Here is a 17,037-nt window from a genome sequence, read left to right on the forward strand (position 1 = left end):
GCCCCTGTTTCGTCTGCTCGCCGGGTCCGGCCATGGGCCCCGCCGCTCGCCCCGCGCTGAGGTCGCCCCCGCCGCCTCCTCCGCCGCCGCCGTCGCCACTGCTGCTGCTGCTGCCCCTGCTGCCGCTCTGGCTGGGCCTGGCGGGACCCGGGGCCGCGGCGGACGGCAGCGAGCCTGAGGCCGGGGCGGGGCGGGGCGGGGCCCGTGCCGTACGGGTGGACGTGAGGCTGCCGCGGCAGGACGCTCTGGTCCTGGAGGGCGTCAGGATCGGCCCCGAGGCCGACCCGGCACCCGCGCTGGGCGGCCGCCTGCTGCTGGTGAGCGCAGCCGAGCCATCTGGCCCCGGCCCGCCCCGCCGTAGACCCCGCACCCAGATCCGGCCTTTATCCTGGACCGAGCCGTAGCAGCTGAGCGCCCCCTCCCCGAGCTGCCCAGGTCTCAAACCCCGGCTTCCAAAACCTGAGATCCAGATGCCTTCCCCTTCAAACTCGCTCCCCAACCCTGGCCTTGCATCCCCTGTGTGTCCAGCCCCCCTTCCTCCTCCCTCCTCCCTCTGCCCATGGTCCCTTGCTCCACAGATGGACATTGTGGATGCTGAGCAGGAGGTGCCCGTAGAAGGCTGGATTGCAGTGGCATACGTGGGCAAGGAGCAGGCGGCCCAGTTCCACCAGGAGAGTCAGGGCAGCGGCCCGCAGGCCTATCCCAAGGCCCTGGTCCAGCAGGTGCACGGGGTGTATGTGGGGAAGGGGGCTGAAGGAAGCCGTTTCAAGGCATCTGCCAGAGCCAGACTACCAGGTGGGGCCCCTAAGGAGCTTCCAGAGAAATCTTGGGCCTGGATGAGGTGAGGGACCCCAGTTTGGAAAATTGAATCAGTATGGAGTGGAAGCAGGGAGGTGGGAGGAGGCCAGAGTCAGGAAGCTCCACCAGGCTCTGAGAGTATCAGATGGGGAGTTCCTGCTGAGAGTTGGTGGGCAGGCCTGTCCTACTAGGGAAGGCACATGATAGTTTGGGTCCCACAGAACATCTGGGGGAATGGCAGGAGGAATAAGAGTTTCTGCCCTTGATCTCAAGGAGCGTGCGGCCAGTCTGTCCAGAGGAAACACTCACTGCAGAGCCAGGAGCTAAGAACTGGTTGTGGGTAGTGAGACAGGTGTGTGGGCAGGGTGCCAGCTAGCTTCTGCCTCTGTCCCTTGCAGATGCGGAGGGCACTCTTCCTGGGAGCCTCTGCCCTGCTCCTCCTCATCTTGAACCATAACGTGGTCCGAGAGGTAAACCGGTTCAGGCAGTGGGGGTGTGCAGGCCAGGGAAGAGGGGACCAAGGCCAACTGACCTCCTTGTCCATCCTTCTTCTACAGCTAGACATATCGCAGCTTCTGCTCAGGCCAGTGATTGTCCTCCATTACTCTTCCAATGTCACCAAGCTGTTGGAAGCACTGCTGCAGTGAGTTGGGGTTTAGGCTCCAAAGGACTGGGCCTGGGAGCTGGGTGCTGAGGGGTCCCTGAATCTGCCATGGTCTCAGGGGTCTTTTCCTGTCAACCTTAAGATCGTAGTCTCCTGGTCTGAAAAATGGGTGAGGGGACTGGAGCAAAGAGGCGGCTCTAGGGGCAGAGGGGAATTGGCTCCAGCAAGGAGGGAGCTGGATTCCTGATTGACAGGTTCTTTCCGAGACTTGCAGGCCTCCCTGGCCTGGCTGATGTGAGAACTGGAAAAACCAATGACCAGAAAAGGCCTGGGGGCCAAAGCAGAAGGGCTGTGGGATGTTACTTGGGAAGATCTTTCTCCTACAAGGCTGAGGTGGGTGGGTCTGGGTCTCTCCTCCCAAGAGCCCTTCTCTCTGGCCCCTCTGTGGCTTTTCGTCCCAGGAGGACTCAGGCCACAGCCGAGATCACCAGCGGAGAGTCGCTGTCAGCCAACATCGAGTGGAAGCTGACCCTGTGGACCACCTGTGGCCTCTCCAAGGATGGCTACGGAGGATGGCAGGACTTGGTGTGCCTGGGAGGCAGTCGGGCCCAGGAGCAGGTGGGTGCCTGGGGAGAGGCGGCTCGGGTGGCACTGCACACATGCCTTGTCTCAGATCCTGTGGCCTCTCCTCACCTTGGTGGCCAGGACTGCTTCTTCCATGCCCCAGGGCCGTCATGAGCACTCATTGACATGGTGGGTGCTCAGTGCAGTGCCTGATGGGGCCATGCATAATCAGTGTTAGTTACTATTGTCATGTCATTCTCCCGCTTAGAAGCCCTCCTTGGCTCCCTATTGCCTGCAGAATAAAGTTTAGACTCCTTAGCCTAGCTTTCACAGCTCTCCTGTTTACTCGCCTTTTTTTTTTTTCCTAGTCTCTTCCTTATACCCCATCACCCTATGCCATTTCCTGGCCTTCATACACGCCCTGGCCTCCTGCCACTAGGCCTTGTCCATGCTTGGCTGCAGGCATGGACACTCTTTTCCTCTCTCCATTTGTCCCCATCTGTTTGCCTGCTTTGGAAGGCTTCCCTCACAACCTCAGCCCAACGTCCCTCTCTCCCTCCTTCTAAATCGCAGCAGTGCTTTGTCAGACCCTTCATAGTGTTCTTAGGATAGCTCAAAGTGTCTAAGTGTTGGGGAATCTGACTTTGTCTACCGATGGCTGGGGCTGTGTCTTATTAGTCTCTAGATTTCTCAATGCTGGGCATCGAGAAGGTTCACATTTATTCTGTCCACAAGCATCTCACGAGTCCCTGCTCTGTCAGGGCGGGCATGTCCTTTCTCCCGGTGGGCAGCCTCCAGCAGGTGTCAGTGGGATTGGGGCCATGCGAGGCAGCTTCAAAAGTCAGGCAGACTTGCGGACTTAGCTGAGTGATCTCAGATTGAGCGTTTAATCTCTCTGGTCTCATGTTCCTCGTTTGTGAACAAGGACAGCACACGGCCACGGGATTGCCAGGGGGCATGTGTACATAAAGGTCACGGTGCGCACGGCGCAGGTGGGCCGCTCCTGCTACTCTGAATGTGTTTATCGTTATAAGTGCTTGAATAAATTAGCAGTCACCAGATAACTTTTGAGGTTCTAGGACATGTAGGGCTCGATGAGAAGGGCTGGGAGGGTCCAAAGTACCTGTGAGACCCGGGCACTGTCCGGAAGGGGCTCAGAGGCAAGCAGGGAAGGGACTCTCACACAAAAAGGCCTCGGCAGTTCAGCCCAGGCGCCATGTGCTCATTCCAATTTGAGCAGCAGGAACTGAACCACAGTTGTGTGAAGGGAACGGGCACCGGGACTTGGGGGAAGGAAAGGGCTTTCTGGAAGAAGAGGGAGCCCCACCGGCTCTCCCCCTAGAGGGCAGCCCACAAAGACATCTGGGCGGTGCAGGCATTTGGTGAGGGGCTGTCAGATGAGCGAGGAAGTGCCTGCAGAGAGGCTGGAGCTAGGGGAAGAGTGGGCTGAGCAAGGGGCCTGGGAGTGGGAATGTATGCAGTCTGCAGGTTGTCTGGCTGGTACAGAGGGCAAAGCTGAGCAGCCGTGCTGCCAGCCAGGGTGGGCCTGTTCAAGTGCCGGGTAGCCATGATAGCCAAGGTGGCTTACGGGTGGTTGGGGCCAGTTCTCAGCCCCAACCCTAGGGCCCAGTCACTGTCCTTCGAGCCTGGGAATCCAGAGCTACAGCACCCATGCATCAGAAAGGTCAGGTGGACCACTCCCTAACTGCTCTGATGGACAGACCCTGCCCTCCCTCCCTCACCTGGGGTCCCTAAGATGTGCTGAGCCTGAGGAGACTGGGTCTCCAGCCTGCAGCAGGGCTCCAAGCTGGCCATGCCCTTTGCCCACCCAGTGCTCACAGGCTGCTCCAGAGCATGGAGCTCCAGGTTCTGCCCTGACGAGCTTACACTGCAGTGGCCACTCAGTGAGTCCTGCCACGTGTCCGCCTGGCTCAGCAGGGCCCAGGGCACAAAGGCAGGGCAGCTCCAGCCCTGGGCTCCTGGGGCCCCGTCTGGGGAGGAGAAAGGCCATGGCCGTCACTCTGCTGGGGTGAGCACCAAGCTGGGGGTAGGCACGGGCCCTGTGGAACACAGTGGACACATCTGAGCTCAGCCTGGGGGCTTGGGGAGAGCTTCCCGGAGCAGGTGCCACCACCACCTCCCACTCCCCAGGGAAGACGGGCACAGAGACTGGAGGGGAGAGGGGAGGAACGGGAAGCTGGGGCTCATGGACATCTCTTGATAACGGCTTCTCGGGTGCCTCCACTGTGAGCAAGAGCGGTGTCTTGTGACACCAGCAGCACCCAGCCTCCGTTGAGTGGTGTTCTCTTTTAGCAGCAAATCACTTCTCGGCCCCTCTCCCCCAACACGATGGTAGTTGAACTTCATTGTTGGCTGGGGAAGAACATGGTGGCAGAAAACTACTAGGAGTGCGGAAACCTTTTAAATGTATGCATTTATTAGTCATGACACATCCAGAGACCCTGTGAGCCGGTGTGCCTGTGTGGGTGAGCCATCTGGGTTTTGCTTACTCTGCCACATCATTTCCTGAGCCAGCTGTTTTGTAGTCAAAGCCCAGCTGCCACACTGCTATGGGGTCGGGGGAGTTAAGTCAAGGTCAGTGCATGCCCCCCCATCCCTGCCCCAGGAGCTCTGAGGTCCCGAGGGGCCTCTCAGATGTGGTTCCTTCCCACCAGCGGGAGCCTGAGGACCACCGAGGGCAGCAATGAGGAAACATACGGTAAAGAGTGTGAGGAGGGCTGGGCTGGGCAGGGGGAGGCAAGTGGGGAGCATCTGCCTAGCCCTGGTGGTCACGGAGAGCTCTGGAGCAAGGGGGATCCGAAGGCATTAGCTGAAGGAAGGGGTGAGGAAGAACTGGGAACACGAGAAAGAGCAAGGAGCATAGGACCCTGAAAGGACAGAGGGGAGGGGCGATCTAGGGCCTTGCCAGATGGCTGCTAGGAGTTTGGGGTCTCTCCTGAGGGCGGAGGCGTCGCAGGGAAGGGTGCCAAGCAGGGGTCCCGTGTGATCAAGTTTGCAGGTGAGATCCTTGTCGCTGTGGGAAATGAGCTGGTGAGGCTGGAGTAGGGCCCCCAAAGAGCAGAGGAGTGGGATGGAGGGGAGGGGTGCATGAGCCACCTAAGAGTGAAGCCACGGGACCATGTGAATGCTCGGCCCAGATGGAAGTGGGTAGGGATGGGGGTGGGAAAGTGATAGGGTCCTGGGCTGGGGATCTGTGAGGCTGCCAGAGAGAAGTTCCAAGAATGCAAAAAATACTGCGTTTGTTGCCCAGGGGAGGGGCTGGGGACAGATGTGGGTCCCCTCAGCAGCTGGATGAGTAGCTGTATAGACAGCGGGGGCAGACCTTGGGGGCACCGATGGGAGGCACGCAGGCTTCAGAAGAGGAAGCCAGGAGCCTGCAGGGACACGCTGCCAATGGACCTTACCTGCCTGGTCCTCAGAGTTGATTCACTGGGGAAGAGCGTAGAGCGGCCCCAGCATCCCTGACACCCTGTTCCTCTGCCCAGAAGCCCCTGCAGCAGCTGTGGAACGCCATCCTGCTGGTGGCCATGCTCCTGTGCACAGGCCTCGTGGTCCAGGCCCAGCGGCAGGCGTCAAGGCAGAGCCAGCGGGAACCTGGAGGCCAGGTGAGAGCCAGCCCCTGGGAGCCCCCGTGCCCCCATCCCTCCAGCCTGCCTAACTGTGCCTGCCCTCCCCCACCAGGTAGATCTGCTCAAGCTCCGCGTGGTGCGGAGACTGGCATCCCTCAAGACCCGGCGCTGCCGTCTGGGCAGGGCAACCCAGGGCCCCCCAGAACCTGGTGCTGAGACCTGCGCCGTGTGTTTGGACTACTTCTGCAACAAGCAGGTTAGTGCCGCGGGCACTGGCCAGCCGTCAGCTGACCTGTGATGTCTCTCTACTCCCGAAAGACCCCAGAACCGTTCCTACCAGGCCTTTATCCTCCCAGCTCCTACTGTAACTAGGAAAGCAGAATGGGGTGTTGTGGGGCGGGGGAGGGAGGGTGACAGGCCGCAGGGGTTTCAGTTCCCTTGCACAGGTGGGGGACAGCCCCACTTGGAGGCCTGACTCTGGCCTGAAGCCTTCCCCCACACCCTGCAGTGGCTCCGGGTGCTGCCCTGTAAGCATGAGTTTCACCGAGACTGTGTGGACCCCTGGCTGATGCTCCAGCAGACTTGCCCGCTATGCAAATTCAATGTCCTGGGTAAGCACCAGCGGTGGGGGCCCTTGGCTGGCTTTACCTGCTCCCCACCTGACACCTCCCTCCCTGTTTTTCCCTCCTCCCCTGCAGGGAACCGCTACTCAGACGATTAGCTGCCCCTGCTGGGTCTCTGCATGTGGGCAAAGGACCCTCCCGCCTGCACCCTGGCCCTTGGCCTGGGCTCCTGGAACAGTACAGTGGATGGACAGGAAGCCCTGCTGGTTGAAGGAAGGATAGGGGCCTCCCCTGCTGAGGGACAAGGCACCCCATTATATTCATACTGGGAAGAAGGGACCATGACCCCCAGAGTCTGGACCTGCCAGTCAAGAAAGAGAAGCCACCTTGGGGCCCTTCTCTACCATCCTGGGGTGTCTGTGTCTGCCCTCCTCGAAGGCAGCTCCCAGGACCCTGCGCAGCGGCCTGGGGAAGGAGGGTGTGGGGCAGTGCAGCTGTTCCCAGGGCTCTGGCGGTTCTCTGACCTGTCAGGCCATCCCTGGGGACTGAGGCTGCAGTGGCTGGCCGGGTTTTGTGCTTATTTATTGGGGGTTGGTTGTGGGAGGAGCTATTTGGCCTTGGGGACATCCGGCCTGACCGTCTTTCAGGACACATCTTGGTCAAGGCTGTGGCGTTCAACCCAGAGGCCCCTCCACAGATACTGCCCTCAGCTCTTGGACACTAGGAGCTGCAAGTGCTCCTGCCTGTTCAGCTGGGCTCCCTTCCCAGGCCTGGCTGGGACCAGAGGCCTTGAAGGCATCCAATCCTGTGCTTCTTGGCTGGGCTACAGGTTGCTGACCAGGATACTTGAAGCTGCAGGATAAATGTGGTGCATCCTTTAGGGACAGCCGGTTTTTTTAGATTTGGGGTAGGGGAGGTTTAATATTGAAGTAAATATGGATATATTTTAACATAAGAGATCAGATTCGTGTGGATGTCTTAAGACAAAAAAGTCACGTTGGGCTCTCCTGCCTGTGGGAAGGAGATTCTAAGACGGGCCCCAAGATCCCCCCCCAGCCCTCATGAACACGCCTTGTTGTAAACCTGCAACTGGGAGTCTAATGGGTTTTACCCCCATGATTAGGTTATAGTAGATGGCACAGTTGACCTTAAGATAGGGAAGGTATCCAAGAGGGCCTGACCTAACCACTAGAGCGTATTAGAAGCAGAGTTTTCTCTGGCCTGGTGGAAGAAGAGGAAGTCAGAAAGTTGAAGCAGGAAGGGCATTCAGTGCATGAGAAATTCTCTGTTGCTGACTTGAAGATGGAGGGGGCCAAGTGGCAAGGGGGGCAGACGGCCTCTAAGTGCTAAGAGTGGCCCCTGGTGACAGCAGCCACAGCAAGGAGGTGGACCTCAGTCCTACAGCTGCAGGAGTCGGAATTCTGCCAGCAATCAGAACAAGCCTGGGAGTGGGTTCTTTCCCAGAGCTGTCAGAAAGGAATGTAACCTGGCAGATACTTTGACGGAGTCTTCTAAGATCCTGAACGGAGAACCCAGCCACAGGGCCCGAACTTCTGACCTCCAGAACTGTGAGCAGAGGGGAACTGAGCTGTGATGGGTCCTCCCCCTGGACTTGGGCCCACGCCTCTTGCCTCAGGGACCTCACCCCAAGGGCTGGCTCTCACCTGTGAAGGGCAGGGCTCAGGCATCCCAGTCTCCCTTAGCAACGCCAGGCTCCAGAGAAGCCAGAGTTGGGCAGATAGTGGCCATGCCAGTTCAGCTACACACATGGCCCTTCTCGACCCTTCTCTGTAAACTGAGGCACTCTACCTGTTGGCCTTCTCATCAGGGGAAAATGTCATAGGAAGCTGGGAGAGCCCACCCTGAGAAGTCCTGAGCAAGGCCTTAGAGCCTGTCCTTCACTGACATGGTGACTCAGGGCAGGCTGGAGGCTTCGTGGAGAAAACTGGACTGTGGGCCTGGCGCGGCTGGGTGGCATGAGTGCCAGGGCCCCAAGAGACAGGTCTGGGAAAGCCAGGGCTTGCTGGGTGTCCCACTGTCTGGTTAGGTGAGGCCTTGCCCTGCCTTCTAGGGATCCAACCTCCTGGATTTAGAGAAACCCTTTGTGACTCACATTTCCTGAAGGTGAATAGTTCCTTAGTAAAATGAGGACTGACTTTCTTGGGTCCTTAATGTCCCCATCCTGGGTTCAGGGCTGGGGCTGGGGAAGGCTTCCCTGGCCTCTGCCTGCCTCTGTGAGCCCAGAGCCGGGACCCCCTTCTCTGACTCCTTCCTCACTGGACCTACCTTGGCAGCTGCTTTCCTTCCCTGACATACCCCCCTACCCTGACCCTGCTCTCCATTGGTAGGGGTCGCTGAGTCCATGTCGCCGTTTTGCCCTTGCTGTGGGGGTCAGAAGACTGCCTTTGACCTGGCCCAGGTGCTAACACTTCTTTCTGTCCTTGGTGTGCTCTCTTCTCCCACTGCCCTGTCAGGACGGAGGCAGGGAGCGCTCACTTACTGAGGGCCCACAGTGTGCCAGGCCTCTGCTGGCAGATGACCTGCAGGGCTGGGAACTCGGTGGTCCCTGCCCAGAACGGGGAAGGAAGGACTCTGCCTCTGGCTCAGCCACTGCTGTGAGGCCAAGGGAGCTGTGGGCACATGGCTGGCGCTTTATTACATTGAAGGTTGCCAGCTACCTGCCCTCCAGCCCCACTGCACGGCAGGCTATGTGGGCCGCTCCTGGGGCTGGTATGCAGGGCTGGCCTGGCCCTGGCCTGGTGACAGTCTCCTCCTCAGCCTGGCCAAGGCCCGGATGGGGTTCTGAGCACAGTTGGTTGAGTGGGTCATGTCCTCCAGGGAGGACCCGCCGGGCCGACTGCAGGATGGCTGAGGTGGGGATGCCCGGTGCTGGCATGGTAGGGTCCTGCCCGTGCTGGCTGTCCTGCGGCCAGGCAGCTGCCACCTGCCCAGGGGCCTGGGGGAGGACCAGATGGCAAGACCTCCTGTGAGTGAGAGGACCAGCCCACCCCTGTCTGCCCCACCTCCATCAAAGTCTTACTCACCCTGGGGATGCATTCTGGGCCTGGGCTGGGGACACTGTTACCTGGATTCCCTTGCTGGGAGGGACCCAGAGCTGGTCCTGGGGGATCAGCTGCAACGAAAGCCAAATTCAGAAAGGCCCAGGAAATCTCTCTGCACTGTTCAGCGAGGGTGTCATCGCCCTGGAGGGGAAGGGAAGGCCCAAACCCGAACAGCCCCTTCCTCTCGGGCAGGGTTTGGGGAGCCTTCCAGGGCCACCCCAGCAGTGGTAAGAGTGGGAAGTTTGGCTTTCTGACAAGGTTTCTGGTTGTCCTTGAAATAAAGGCAACAAGAGCTGGAGGGGGGAATTTAGAGCCGGGTAGGCACTGTACCACCCGCATTACTGCTTGAAACGCTGGAAACCACATGTGATAAGGCAGGCTTGCAGTAGGTTCCCAGGGCGGGGTCTGAAGACCTGCTGGGTCAGGGGCCTCCTCCAAGTCCCCAGGGGCCGGCCCTCTCAGGTTGAGGAGCCAAGCTGCCCACCTTGAGGCTCCCCTGCTGGGCTACCTCCCGGATTTTGGACAGCATAGACCGGAGCCGCCCATTCTCCTCCTGCAGGACCCGGATGCGGATGTCGTTGGCCTGTACCTGCCTCTCCATGTCGTCTGTAACATTGCCGGAGCCTGCAGGGACATACTCTCTGTTACCTCACCCCGCCACTGGTGCCCAGTGGAATAGGACCTCCGAGGGCACACACGATAGCCAGGGTATGCCTTGGGTTGGTGGCCTGGTGAGCGCAGGGGAGCCGAGCAGTTCCGTGCACCAGCCCCCCCGCCCCCCCCCCCCCCCCCCCGCACCTCATCTTCCTTCTCCTGAGGCCTTGTCCTGGTTTCCCACCCCCTACCTGCTGGGAGGTGACCACAGCATTGTAGAATTTTGAGAGCTGAGTGGGACCTCAAGCTCACTGAAGACTTTGTAACTAGACAAGAGAGTGAATCTCTTCCAAAGCCTCCTGTTTTCAGAGGGCCAGAGAGACAGCGAGGTGTCTCAAGTCACGCAGCCAGCTCTTGGGTATGAGTCACAGGAATTCAGCAAAGACGTTCTTTCCACCACTTGGGAGATGGATGCTTTCTTTCTGACTCTGAACCTGAGCAAGTTGCTGCCTGCTTTGGTTCTCGGTCTTGTGGTTTGTGAAAGGGCTGTTACCCATCTTATGGGGTGGATTAAAGGACAACGGAAGGGCCTGGCACGTAGTGCTCAGGACTGATGACTTATTGTGACCAGCTAAATTGCAGTGGATCTTCCCGACAGCTCCGCAAGTGGATTCACCACCCAGGGGCGAGGGCTGGAGGGCCTGGAATGAGAACCTAGGTTGCCAGGCATCCAGTCCTCTGCTGAGACAGGTACCTAGCACTCCTGTACCATGGGGTGCATGACACTGGACAACTGGGGCGGTGCCCCTGAAGGTGGCCTTGTGGTGTGGTTTGGGGAGACACCAGGACAAGGGACACCAGGACGCTGAGCAAGGACTGGCACGTAACATGGTAAAGAGCACAGGCTACAGAGGCGGTTAGACCTACACACAGACTCAGCCATTCGACAGTGGGCAGTCCCCTCGCCTCTGGGCTTCTGTGTCCCCATCTACACAGAGTGGCGAACACATGAAGCACTGTGTTCTGGGGACTCAGTAGGGACCGTGCTGCAGGCCGGCGAGCTACAGACTCCAGTGTCTTGCCCAGGTGAGCCCTCAGCTGCCTGTCCGGGCCCCAACATGCCCTGGCCACCACCTCTGGGCCCCTACTTGGGATCTGGGCCTCGATGGGTCTGTGCAGGTCTGGAAAGGCCACCAGCAGCCGCTCCCGCTCCCGCAGCTCCACGAGCTCTCGTTCCAGCTCCAATATGGTCAGCCGCAGATCCGTCGTGGCCTGCTCCAGGCCTTGCTTCTCCCGTTGCAGGCTCTGCAGCAGCTCCTGGGGCAGGGGGAGGCTCAAGCCTTGCCCAAGGAATGGCTCCTGGCTCCCCTGGGGACACCCCCCTCCCATCTAGACACGGGACAGGCCTGCAGGCACTCCACCTGGAGAAAGGGAAGAGCCGTCCCGCACCTTGCCCTGCTGGCTCCTACCTGCTGGGCCAGGAGCTGGTTCTGCCCCTGCTCCCTCTCACTCTGTACACTCTGCAGCCGCTCCTCCACCTGGGCCCGCTGGGCCTCGGCCTCGTCCAGGCTGCCCCGCAGCTCCTCACGCTCCTGGTCCAGGCTGTCCAGCTGCTGCAGCAGGGCTCGCTGTTTGGACTGCAGGGACTGAGCCAGGGCGGGCAGACAGGGAAGCCGTGAGGCTCACAGGGCAAGGCCCAGCCATGGGACAAGGGAGGCCATGGTATCTTTGACCCTCCTCCTTGTGCCCTGTCTGTGCAGAGAGGAGGCTGTGCACATGTGTGTAGCAGAAGGGGCAGAAGCGAGATAGGTGCACACCCCACTGGACCCCCCCAACCCAGTCAGGGCCAGGCCCCCCAGCTTGCAGACCCCTACCCCTTTGGAAAGCAATTGATTGACTATCAGTCTCGTTCCCTCTCTTTCCAGTCACAGCCTCCACTGGGAGAGGAATTCTGGGCAATACATTTTCTTCTCCTTAGGTCTCCCATGTTTCATCAGCCCACCTCACTCGGGACCCACTTTTCCTGACACCCACTGAGTGCAAAGCGGGAAGAACCAGTGCCGGTCTGCTCCAAGTCCTGGCTCTACCTCTGGCTGGCTGTGCAGCTTTGGGTAATTTCCTTAACCTCCCCGAGCCTCAGTCTCCTCATCCATAAAATAGGGATGACAAGAGTATCTACCTCCTATTGTTGTGGGAGGAAGAAGAACAAGAGGGCTACAGAGGCCAAGACCCTGCACCTTGTTCACAGCACACATCTGATACCTGGTGACCGTGACTGTTTGCAGGGCACTGAGAAAAGCACCTGCTTGGCATTGAAAGGCTTTCTCAGCCTGGGCCATGCCTGATGCTGGGGACTTCTACCTGGGGTCTTGGTTTCCCCTCCGAGCCTCTGAGAGTAAGACCAGTCAGGACAGTTCTCAGCCCTATCCGCTGCTCTAGGTGGCAGGTCACTTGCTCCCTTAGCCCTATCTTTAAGGATTCCTACAAGGCCCCAATGCCCAGGGCACAGCTGTATCCTGGGTCTCGGCTCACCCTTTTTGTCCTCCCTGTCCTTCCTCTGACTGATGGACTAATCATTAGCCCTTGGCATCCAGTTCAAAGGCCACTTCCTCCCAGAAGCCATCCTGGATTCCCACAAACAGATGGGACTGTCCCTCTGTAGACCCCTGCAGTACTTTCGCCGCACCTCTTAGCCATCTGGCGGCAGAGCTATGGTGGCCAGGCTGCTTGTCCTCACCGGGCGGCGGGGCATTTCTCCAGAACAAGGCCTCCTTTGGCTGTATCTGTCCCTGGATCACTGTTTCCCCAGGGCCCGGGGTTCAGGGGAGGGCTCAAAGTCTTGGTAAAGATCAAACAAAAACCTGAGTGTGTGATGGGGAGCAGGTACCCTACCCAGGTAAACCCCCACCCCCCACCAGTGGAGCTCTCTCTTCCTGCAGCCTACGTCGCAGACACCCCCAGATGCTGGGGGCCTCACCTCCTGGTGGCGGACCATGCTGTCAACACGGGCCTTCTCCTTGTCCAGCTCTGTGCTGGCCCAGCGGATCTGCTGGCTGGCCCCATCCAGCCGCCCTGCTAGCAGCTGCACCTGCTCCTCCAGCTGCTGCACCTGCCTCTCGGCCTCTGCCCTGCGCTCGGCCTCCTCTTGAAGCTGCCGGGCCTTTGTCTCTGAAGGATTGAGTGGGCACGGGAAAGGGTAGAGCAGGTGAAGCCTGGGTGCAAGTCCCCGCACTGCCTCTGACCCAGGATGGGACCTGAGGTGGGGTGCAAGGGGTCACAGCCTGTCTCTGGGCCTCAGCGTCCTCAGCACAAAATGCAGCCTCAACCCTTCCATGGAAACAGAAGGTGCTCTCTGGGTGGGAGGTGGCACCCCAACTCCGGCCATCACCCAACAGTGTGGCCAGTCAGGCCCCGTCTCGTGGTTCCCAGAAGCCCGGGGGACAGAGACAGAGGGTGCTCATCCAGCTGCACTACCGAGCATAGGACACGGGGTACAGGGCCACACGATGGGGTTCCTCACCTATGGCCTGCATGGATTCCTGTTGCTGCTTCAGCTCCCCCTCCAGGGTGGCCACCATCGTCTTGAGGTCACTTGTTTCTACGGCAGTCGAGAGAGAGAGGCCCTTCAGAGGCTCCCTTGGGCCTGGCTGGTGCCTTCACGCCCAGCGCACCCTGCAGTGTCGGGGCAGCTGGTGCTGTGTGGAGTGGCTGCCTGGGCCTGCAGAAGGTGCCAGAAGGCCTGGGCCCTTCCCCTCCTTCCTGCTGGCCGGCTGCCAGGTCTCTACACGGCTCTGGGCCTCCACAGAGGTGACAGGCTCAGGAAAGTGACCTGCCCAAATCCTTCAGGCCTCCTACCACCAGCGGGCACTGGCCCGCTTCTAAGTGCCATGGCTGTCTCTCTGCCTCAGCTCCCCTGGGGGATCCCCTCAGGGACACACATGAGTGGGCGGATGAACTCCCCGGCTCCCTTGCCCTCTGAGGGGCCAGCCCTGAGGCACGTGTTCTACACCACCAGCTCCAGTGCTCCCCGGTGGGACGAAGCTCCAGTTGCCTGCAGGGTAAACAGCTCGGTGAGCTGCCTTCCCTCGGTGTCTCTGACCCCACTGCCTAGCCTGGGTTTCTTCACCCCAGCGACGTGTCCCTGCAGCCCTGTTACGGGGCCTGCTTCCGGGAGAGCCCGCGCTAGGGCTGCAGCAGAGCCCGGGGAGTACGGGCTCAGCCTCCGGGGCACAGACCTGTGAGAAGCTGCTGCCTCTTGCGCCCCCACTCCACCAGCTGCCGTGCGGCCTCGTCCGCCTGTCGCCGCCGCTCCCCCTGCTCCTGCTGCAGTGCTTGCTCCAGCTGGCCCACCTGCTGCTTCAGTCCGTCCTTCTGCCCCTCGGCCTCCTCCAGCTGGGCCCTGAGGGGCCCAACAAGCTGAGTGAGGGCCCCCATGTGCTTACTGAGGCGGGTCAGGTCTTTGCTCAGCTCTGCTGCCCAGTGGCCCAGGGTGGCAGCTGGCAGCGGCCTGAGGCCCATGCTGTCCTGCACCAGCTGCTGGAACTGGCCTAAGGACGAGGGCAAGTTCTGGCCCTGACACAGGCTGATGAGCGCCTTGCCCACCTCCCGCAGGCTGCCCTGGACGCTGGTGCATGCATCACAGGGCACCAGGGCCGTCTCCACCGTCTGGGAGTGAACGCTCCTCCTGTTCTTGGCAGTCCTGGCTGGACACCGCGGGGAGACTCTGACGGGGAGGCTGTCCAGCTCTTGGCAGGTCTGGGGCAAGCCTGGCGTCGGGGAGGGGGGCTTGATGAACTTGGCAGTCACAAATTCAGGGCTCCTGGCTGGCTCGCCCTTGGCTGTGGGCTTGGAGGTGAGGTTCTCCCCTTGGTTTACCCTTTTCTGTGGTCAGGAAAAGAAAGGGAGAGCAGATGAGGGAGATGGGCCTGGGAGGGGGATCAGTTTCCTGGGGATTATTCTGTGCAGCCTCTCCTGATGCTCAGACCCTTAGGGGTTATCTGACACCAATGTGAACGAGAGAGAGAACCTTCTTTCTTCACTGCCTCAACTTACCAAGTAGGCCAACTCTCTGCTGCCCCTGTCCCCCTCCCCAGGCTCTGTGCAGTTCCGTGCATGGTACGAGAGTGTAACAGTGAAGCCACCAGCCTCGTGCTGGTTATGGGGTTCTTGCCCAGTGGACTTGCTTGTTCTCATGTCACCATAGCTGCTCTGTTTTCCTTTCCTCCCTGTTACGGTGATGGTGGTCCTCACGGGGATTTGTGAAGATTACAGGATAAGCCATAACAAATGGGGTGAACATTTAACAGTATCACCCAACAACGCCCGGAGACGTAGAGACTGTTATTATTCCCACTGTACAGATGAACAAACTGAGGTGCAGGGTAGGCTCAGCATAAACAGCAGAGCCAGAGAGCCCAGACATGATCCCTGAGGCTTGCATTGCTAACTGCGCGCTGCAGGGGCCTTGACTGGGAGGCTCCAGAGTTGACACTGTACTCCTTCAGGCAGTGTGAGGCCAGTGAAGGTGTGCCCGCATGGTGTGCAAGGAAGCTGGGACTGGGGCAGGCTGGACAGGTGTGAGGGTGACTAACCCACCTGGGGAGCTGCCTGCTGGTAGATCACACCCAGCCTCAGCAGGCTGTTCCAGAAGCGCCGCACCGTGAGCCCCACAGACATACAGGGCCCTACAGCCCGGGTAGGGGGCACTGTTTGCTCTGAGCCAAGGTCCTCCAAGAAGCTCGTGCAGCTCTGAAGCAGCAGCAGGAGCCTGTGGGCAGGGACGGCAGGGTCAGCTAGGGTAGAGCCTGGCACCAGCATGCCTGCACACCACACAACTAGCAGCCTCTGGCTCTGCGGACCTGGAGGGCCTTAGAATATGCTCTGCTGGACCAGCTTCAAATCCAAGAGCCACTTCCTCCAGGAAGCCCTCCCTGAGGGCTGAACTTGGGGGCATCTTCTGGGCCTCCTGGCTGACAGCACTTCCGCCTGGCTGTTCCCCACCACATTGGGATGCTCTGGCAGACTGGGTCTCGCTTCATTTGTATTGTGTGTGCTCCGAAAGTGCTGGGTGGTGGTGGCATTACATCACGTGGCTCAGAGCCTTCACCTTACAGAGGACAGAGCTGAGACCCCGGGAGCAGAAGGGCCTGCCCACAGCCTCAGGGTGAGCATGCAGGGCTGGGGCGCCTGCAGCTTCCTGATTCTAGTCAGGGTCTTCTCCTGCCCAGCAAGCTGCTTCTGTGACACTGGAGACATGAAGACCGCTAGGGGTCTATCCTAACTTCAATGTTCACAGTTAGAGTCGGGCTACTTTTAAGGAAGAGAGGCATTAGAAGGACAAGTTTGTATTTGCATGGGAACCAAACTATTTTAAAGGAAGAGGTATTGTATTTACAAAACATATGGGGCAGGTAAGTGACCTTGTCTTGTTCCAGGTGCAGAGGGGTCATCCTAAACTCACTAGGGTCTTAGGCAGAAAAGGCCTGGAGGAGGAGACACCAACTGCCTCCAGGCCCTGCCCCTCTCTGAGCTGAGGTGTCTTCCTCTATGAATGGGGACAACTGTGCCTTTTGCAGTGCTGGGCAGCATGGGGGGGGGGCATGGGGGAGAGCCTGGAAAGAAGACAGAGCATGGTCTTGACAGAGGGGGTGGGAAGACATGTGAGCAACAGCTTCACAGGGGCATAGGGAGACTGGGCCTTGATGGATGAGTGGGGCTTGGCCAGACCAGGAAGGGATGGGCAGGGCGTTCCTAGTAGAGGGTGACAGGGAAAAAGGAAGGTGTGTTCAGGGTGCCAGGGTGGCTCAGTCGGTTAAGCGTCTGCCTTTGGCTCAGGTCATGATCCCAGGGATCAGGGGATCGAGCCCCACATCGGGCTCCCTGCTCAAGGGGGAGCCTGCTTCTCCCTCTCCCTCTGTTCCTCCCCGCCCCCCACTCATCTGCTCTCTCTCTCCCTTAAATAAATAAAATTAAAAAAAAAAAAAAAAGGAGGAGGAAGGTGTGTTCTGTGCTTATACGTGTTTAGCCTCTCATGGGTTCCAAATACTTTCATACTGAGGGTGCCTCCATGCCTCTAGGTGGTTACCCTGGCTTCTTTGTCCCCAGGCAGGTCGTGCCCAAACTGTCCTTGCCTGTCAGGTCTCCATGATTTCCGTGTATGGTTTTGGTCACAGGGAGCCTGGGTGGTGGTCCCCAGGAAGTGGAAGGCTGATGGCCATGTTAAGTTTAATGACAGTGTAGAAGTAGAGGGGCTGCAGGGCAAT

General features: G+C 59.5%; 2 protein-coding genes across 4 annotated transcripts in view; one reads left to right on the plus strand and one right to left on the minus strand.

Annotated features, from left to right (window-relative positions):
- On the plus strand, positions 1–7,074 carry RNF215 (ring finger protein 215). Its single transcript, XM_028124583.2, has 9 exons — positions 1–317; positions 579–722; positions 1,197–1,268; positions 1,356–1,441; positions 1,864–2,020; positions 5,473–5,592; positions 5,669–5,812; positions 6,065–6,167; positions 6,255–7,074. Exons 1-9 carry the CDS (start codon positions 33–35, stop codon positions 6,275–6,277), a joined length of 1,134 nt encoding a protein of 377 aa, XP_027980384.1. The 5' UTR covers positions 1–32; the 3' UTR covers positions 6,278–7,074.
- CCDC157 (coiled-coil domain containing 157) overlaps positions 5,644–17,037 on the minus strand; it is an 18,182-nt gene continuing 6,788 nt past the window's right edge. For all 3 annotated transcript variants that reach the window (XM_028124581.2, XM_028124580.2, XM_088019560.1), the window contains 9 exons: positions 15,371–15,542; positions 14,011–14,656; positions 13,296–13,373; positions 12,753–12,943; positions 11,245–11,421; positions 10,924–11,092; positions 9,666–9,805; positions 9,164–9,252; positions 5,644–9,075 (listed from right to left, as the gene is read on the minus strand). In XM_028124581.2, coding sequence (XP_027980382.2) covers positions 8,826–9,075; positions 9,164–9,252; positions 9,666–9,805; positions 10,924–11,092; positions 11,245–11,421; positions 12,753–12,943; positions 13,296–13,373; positions 14,011–14,656; positions 15,371–15,542 — 1,912 coding nt within the window. In that variant the 3' untranslated portion in view covers positions 5,644–8,825. The remainder of the gene's footprint in view (positions 9,076–9,163; positions 9,253–9,665; positions 9,806–10,923; positions 11,093–11,244; positions 11,422–12,752; positions 12,944–13,295; positions 13,374–14,010; positions 14,657–15,370; positions 15,543–17,037) is intronic.

This window comes from Eumetopias jubatus, unplaced genomic scaffold (genome assembly GCF_037043125.1).
Source record: "Eumetopias jubatus isolate StellerSeaLion01/CBP00866 unplaced genomic scaffold, mEumJub1_p1.0 scaffold_16, whole genome shotgun sequence".
NCBI lineage: Eukaryota > Metazoa > Chordata > Mammalia > Carnivora > Otariidae > Eumetopias > Eumetopias jubatus.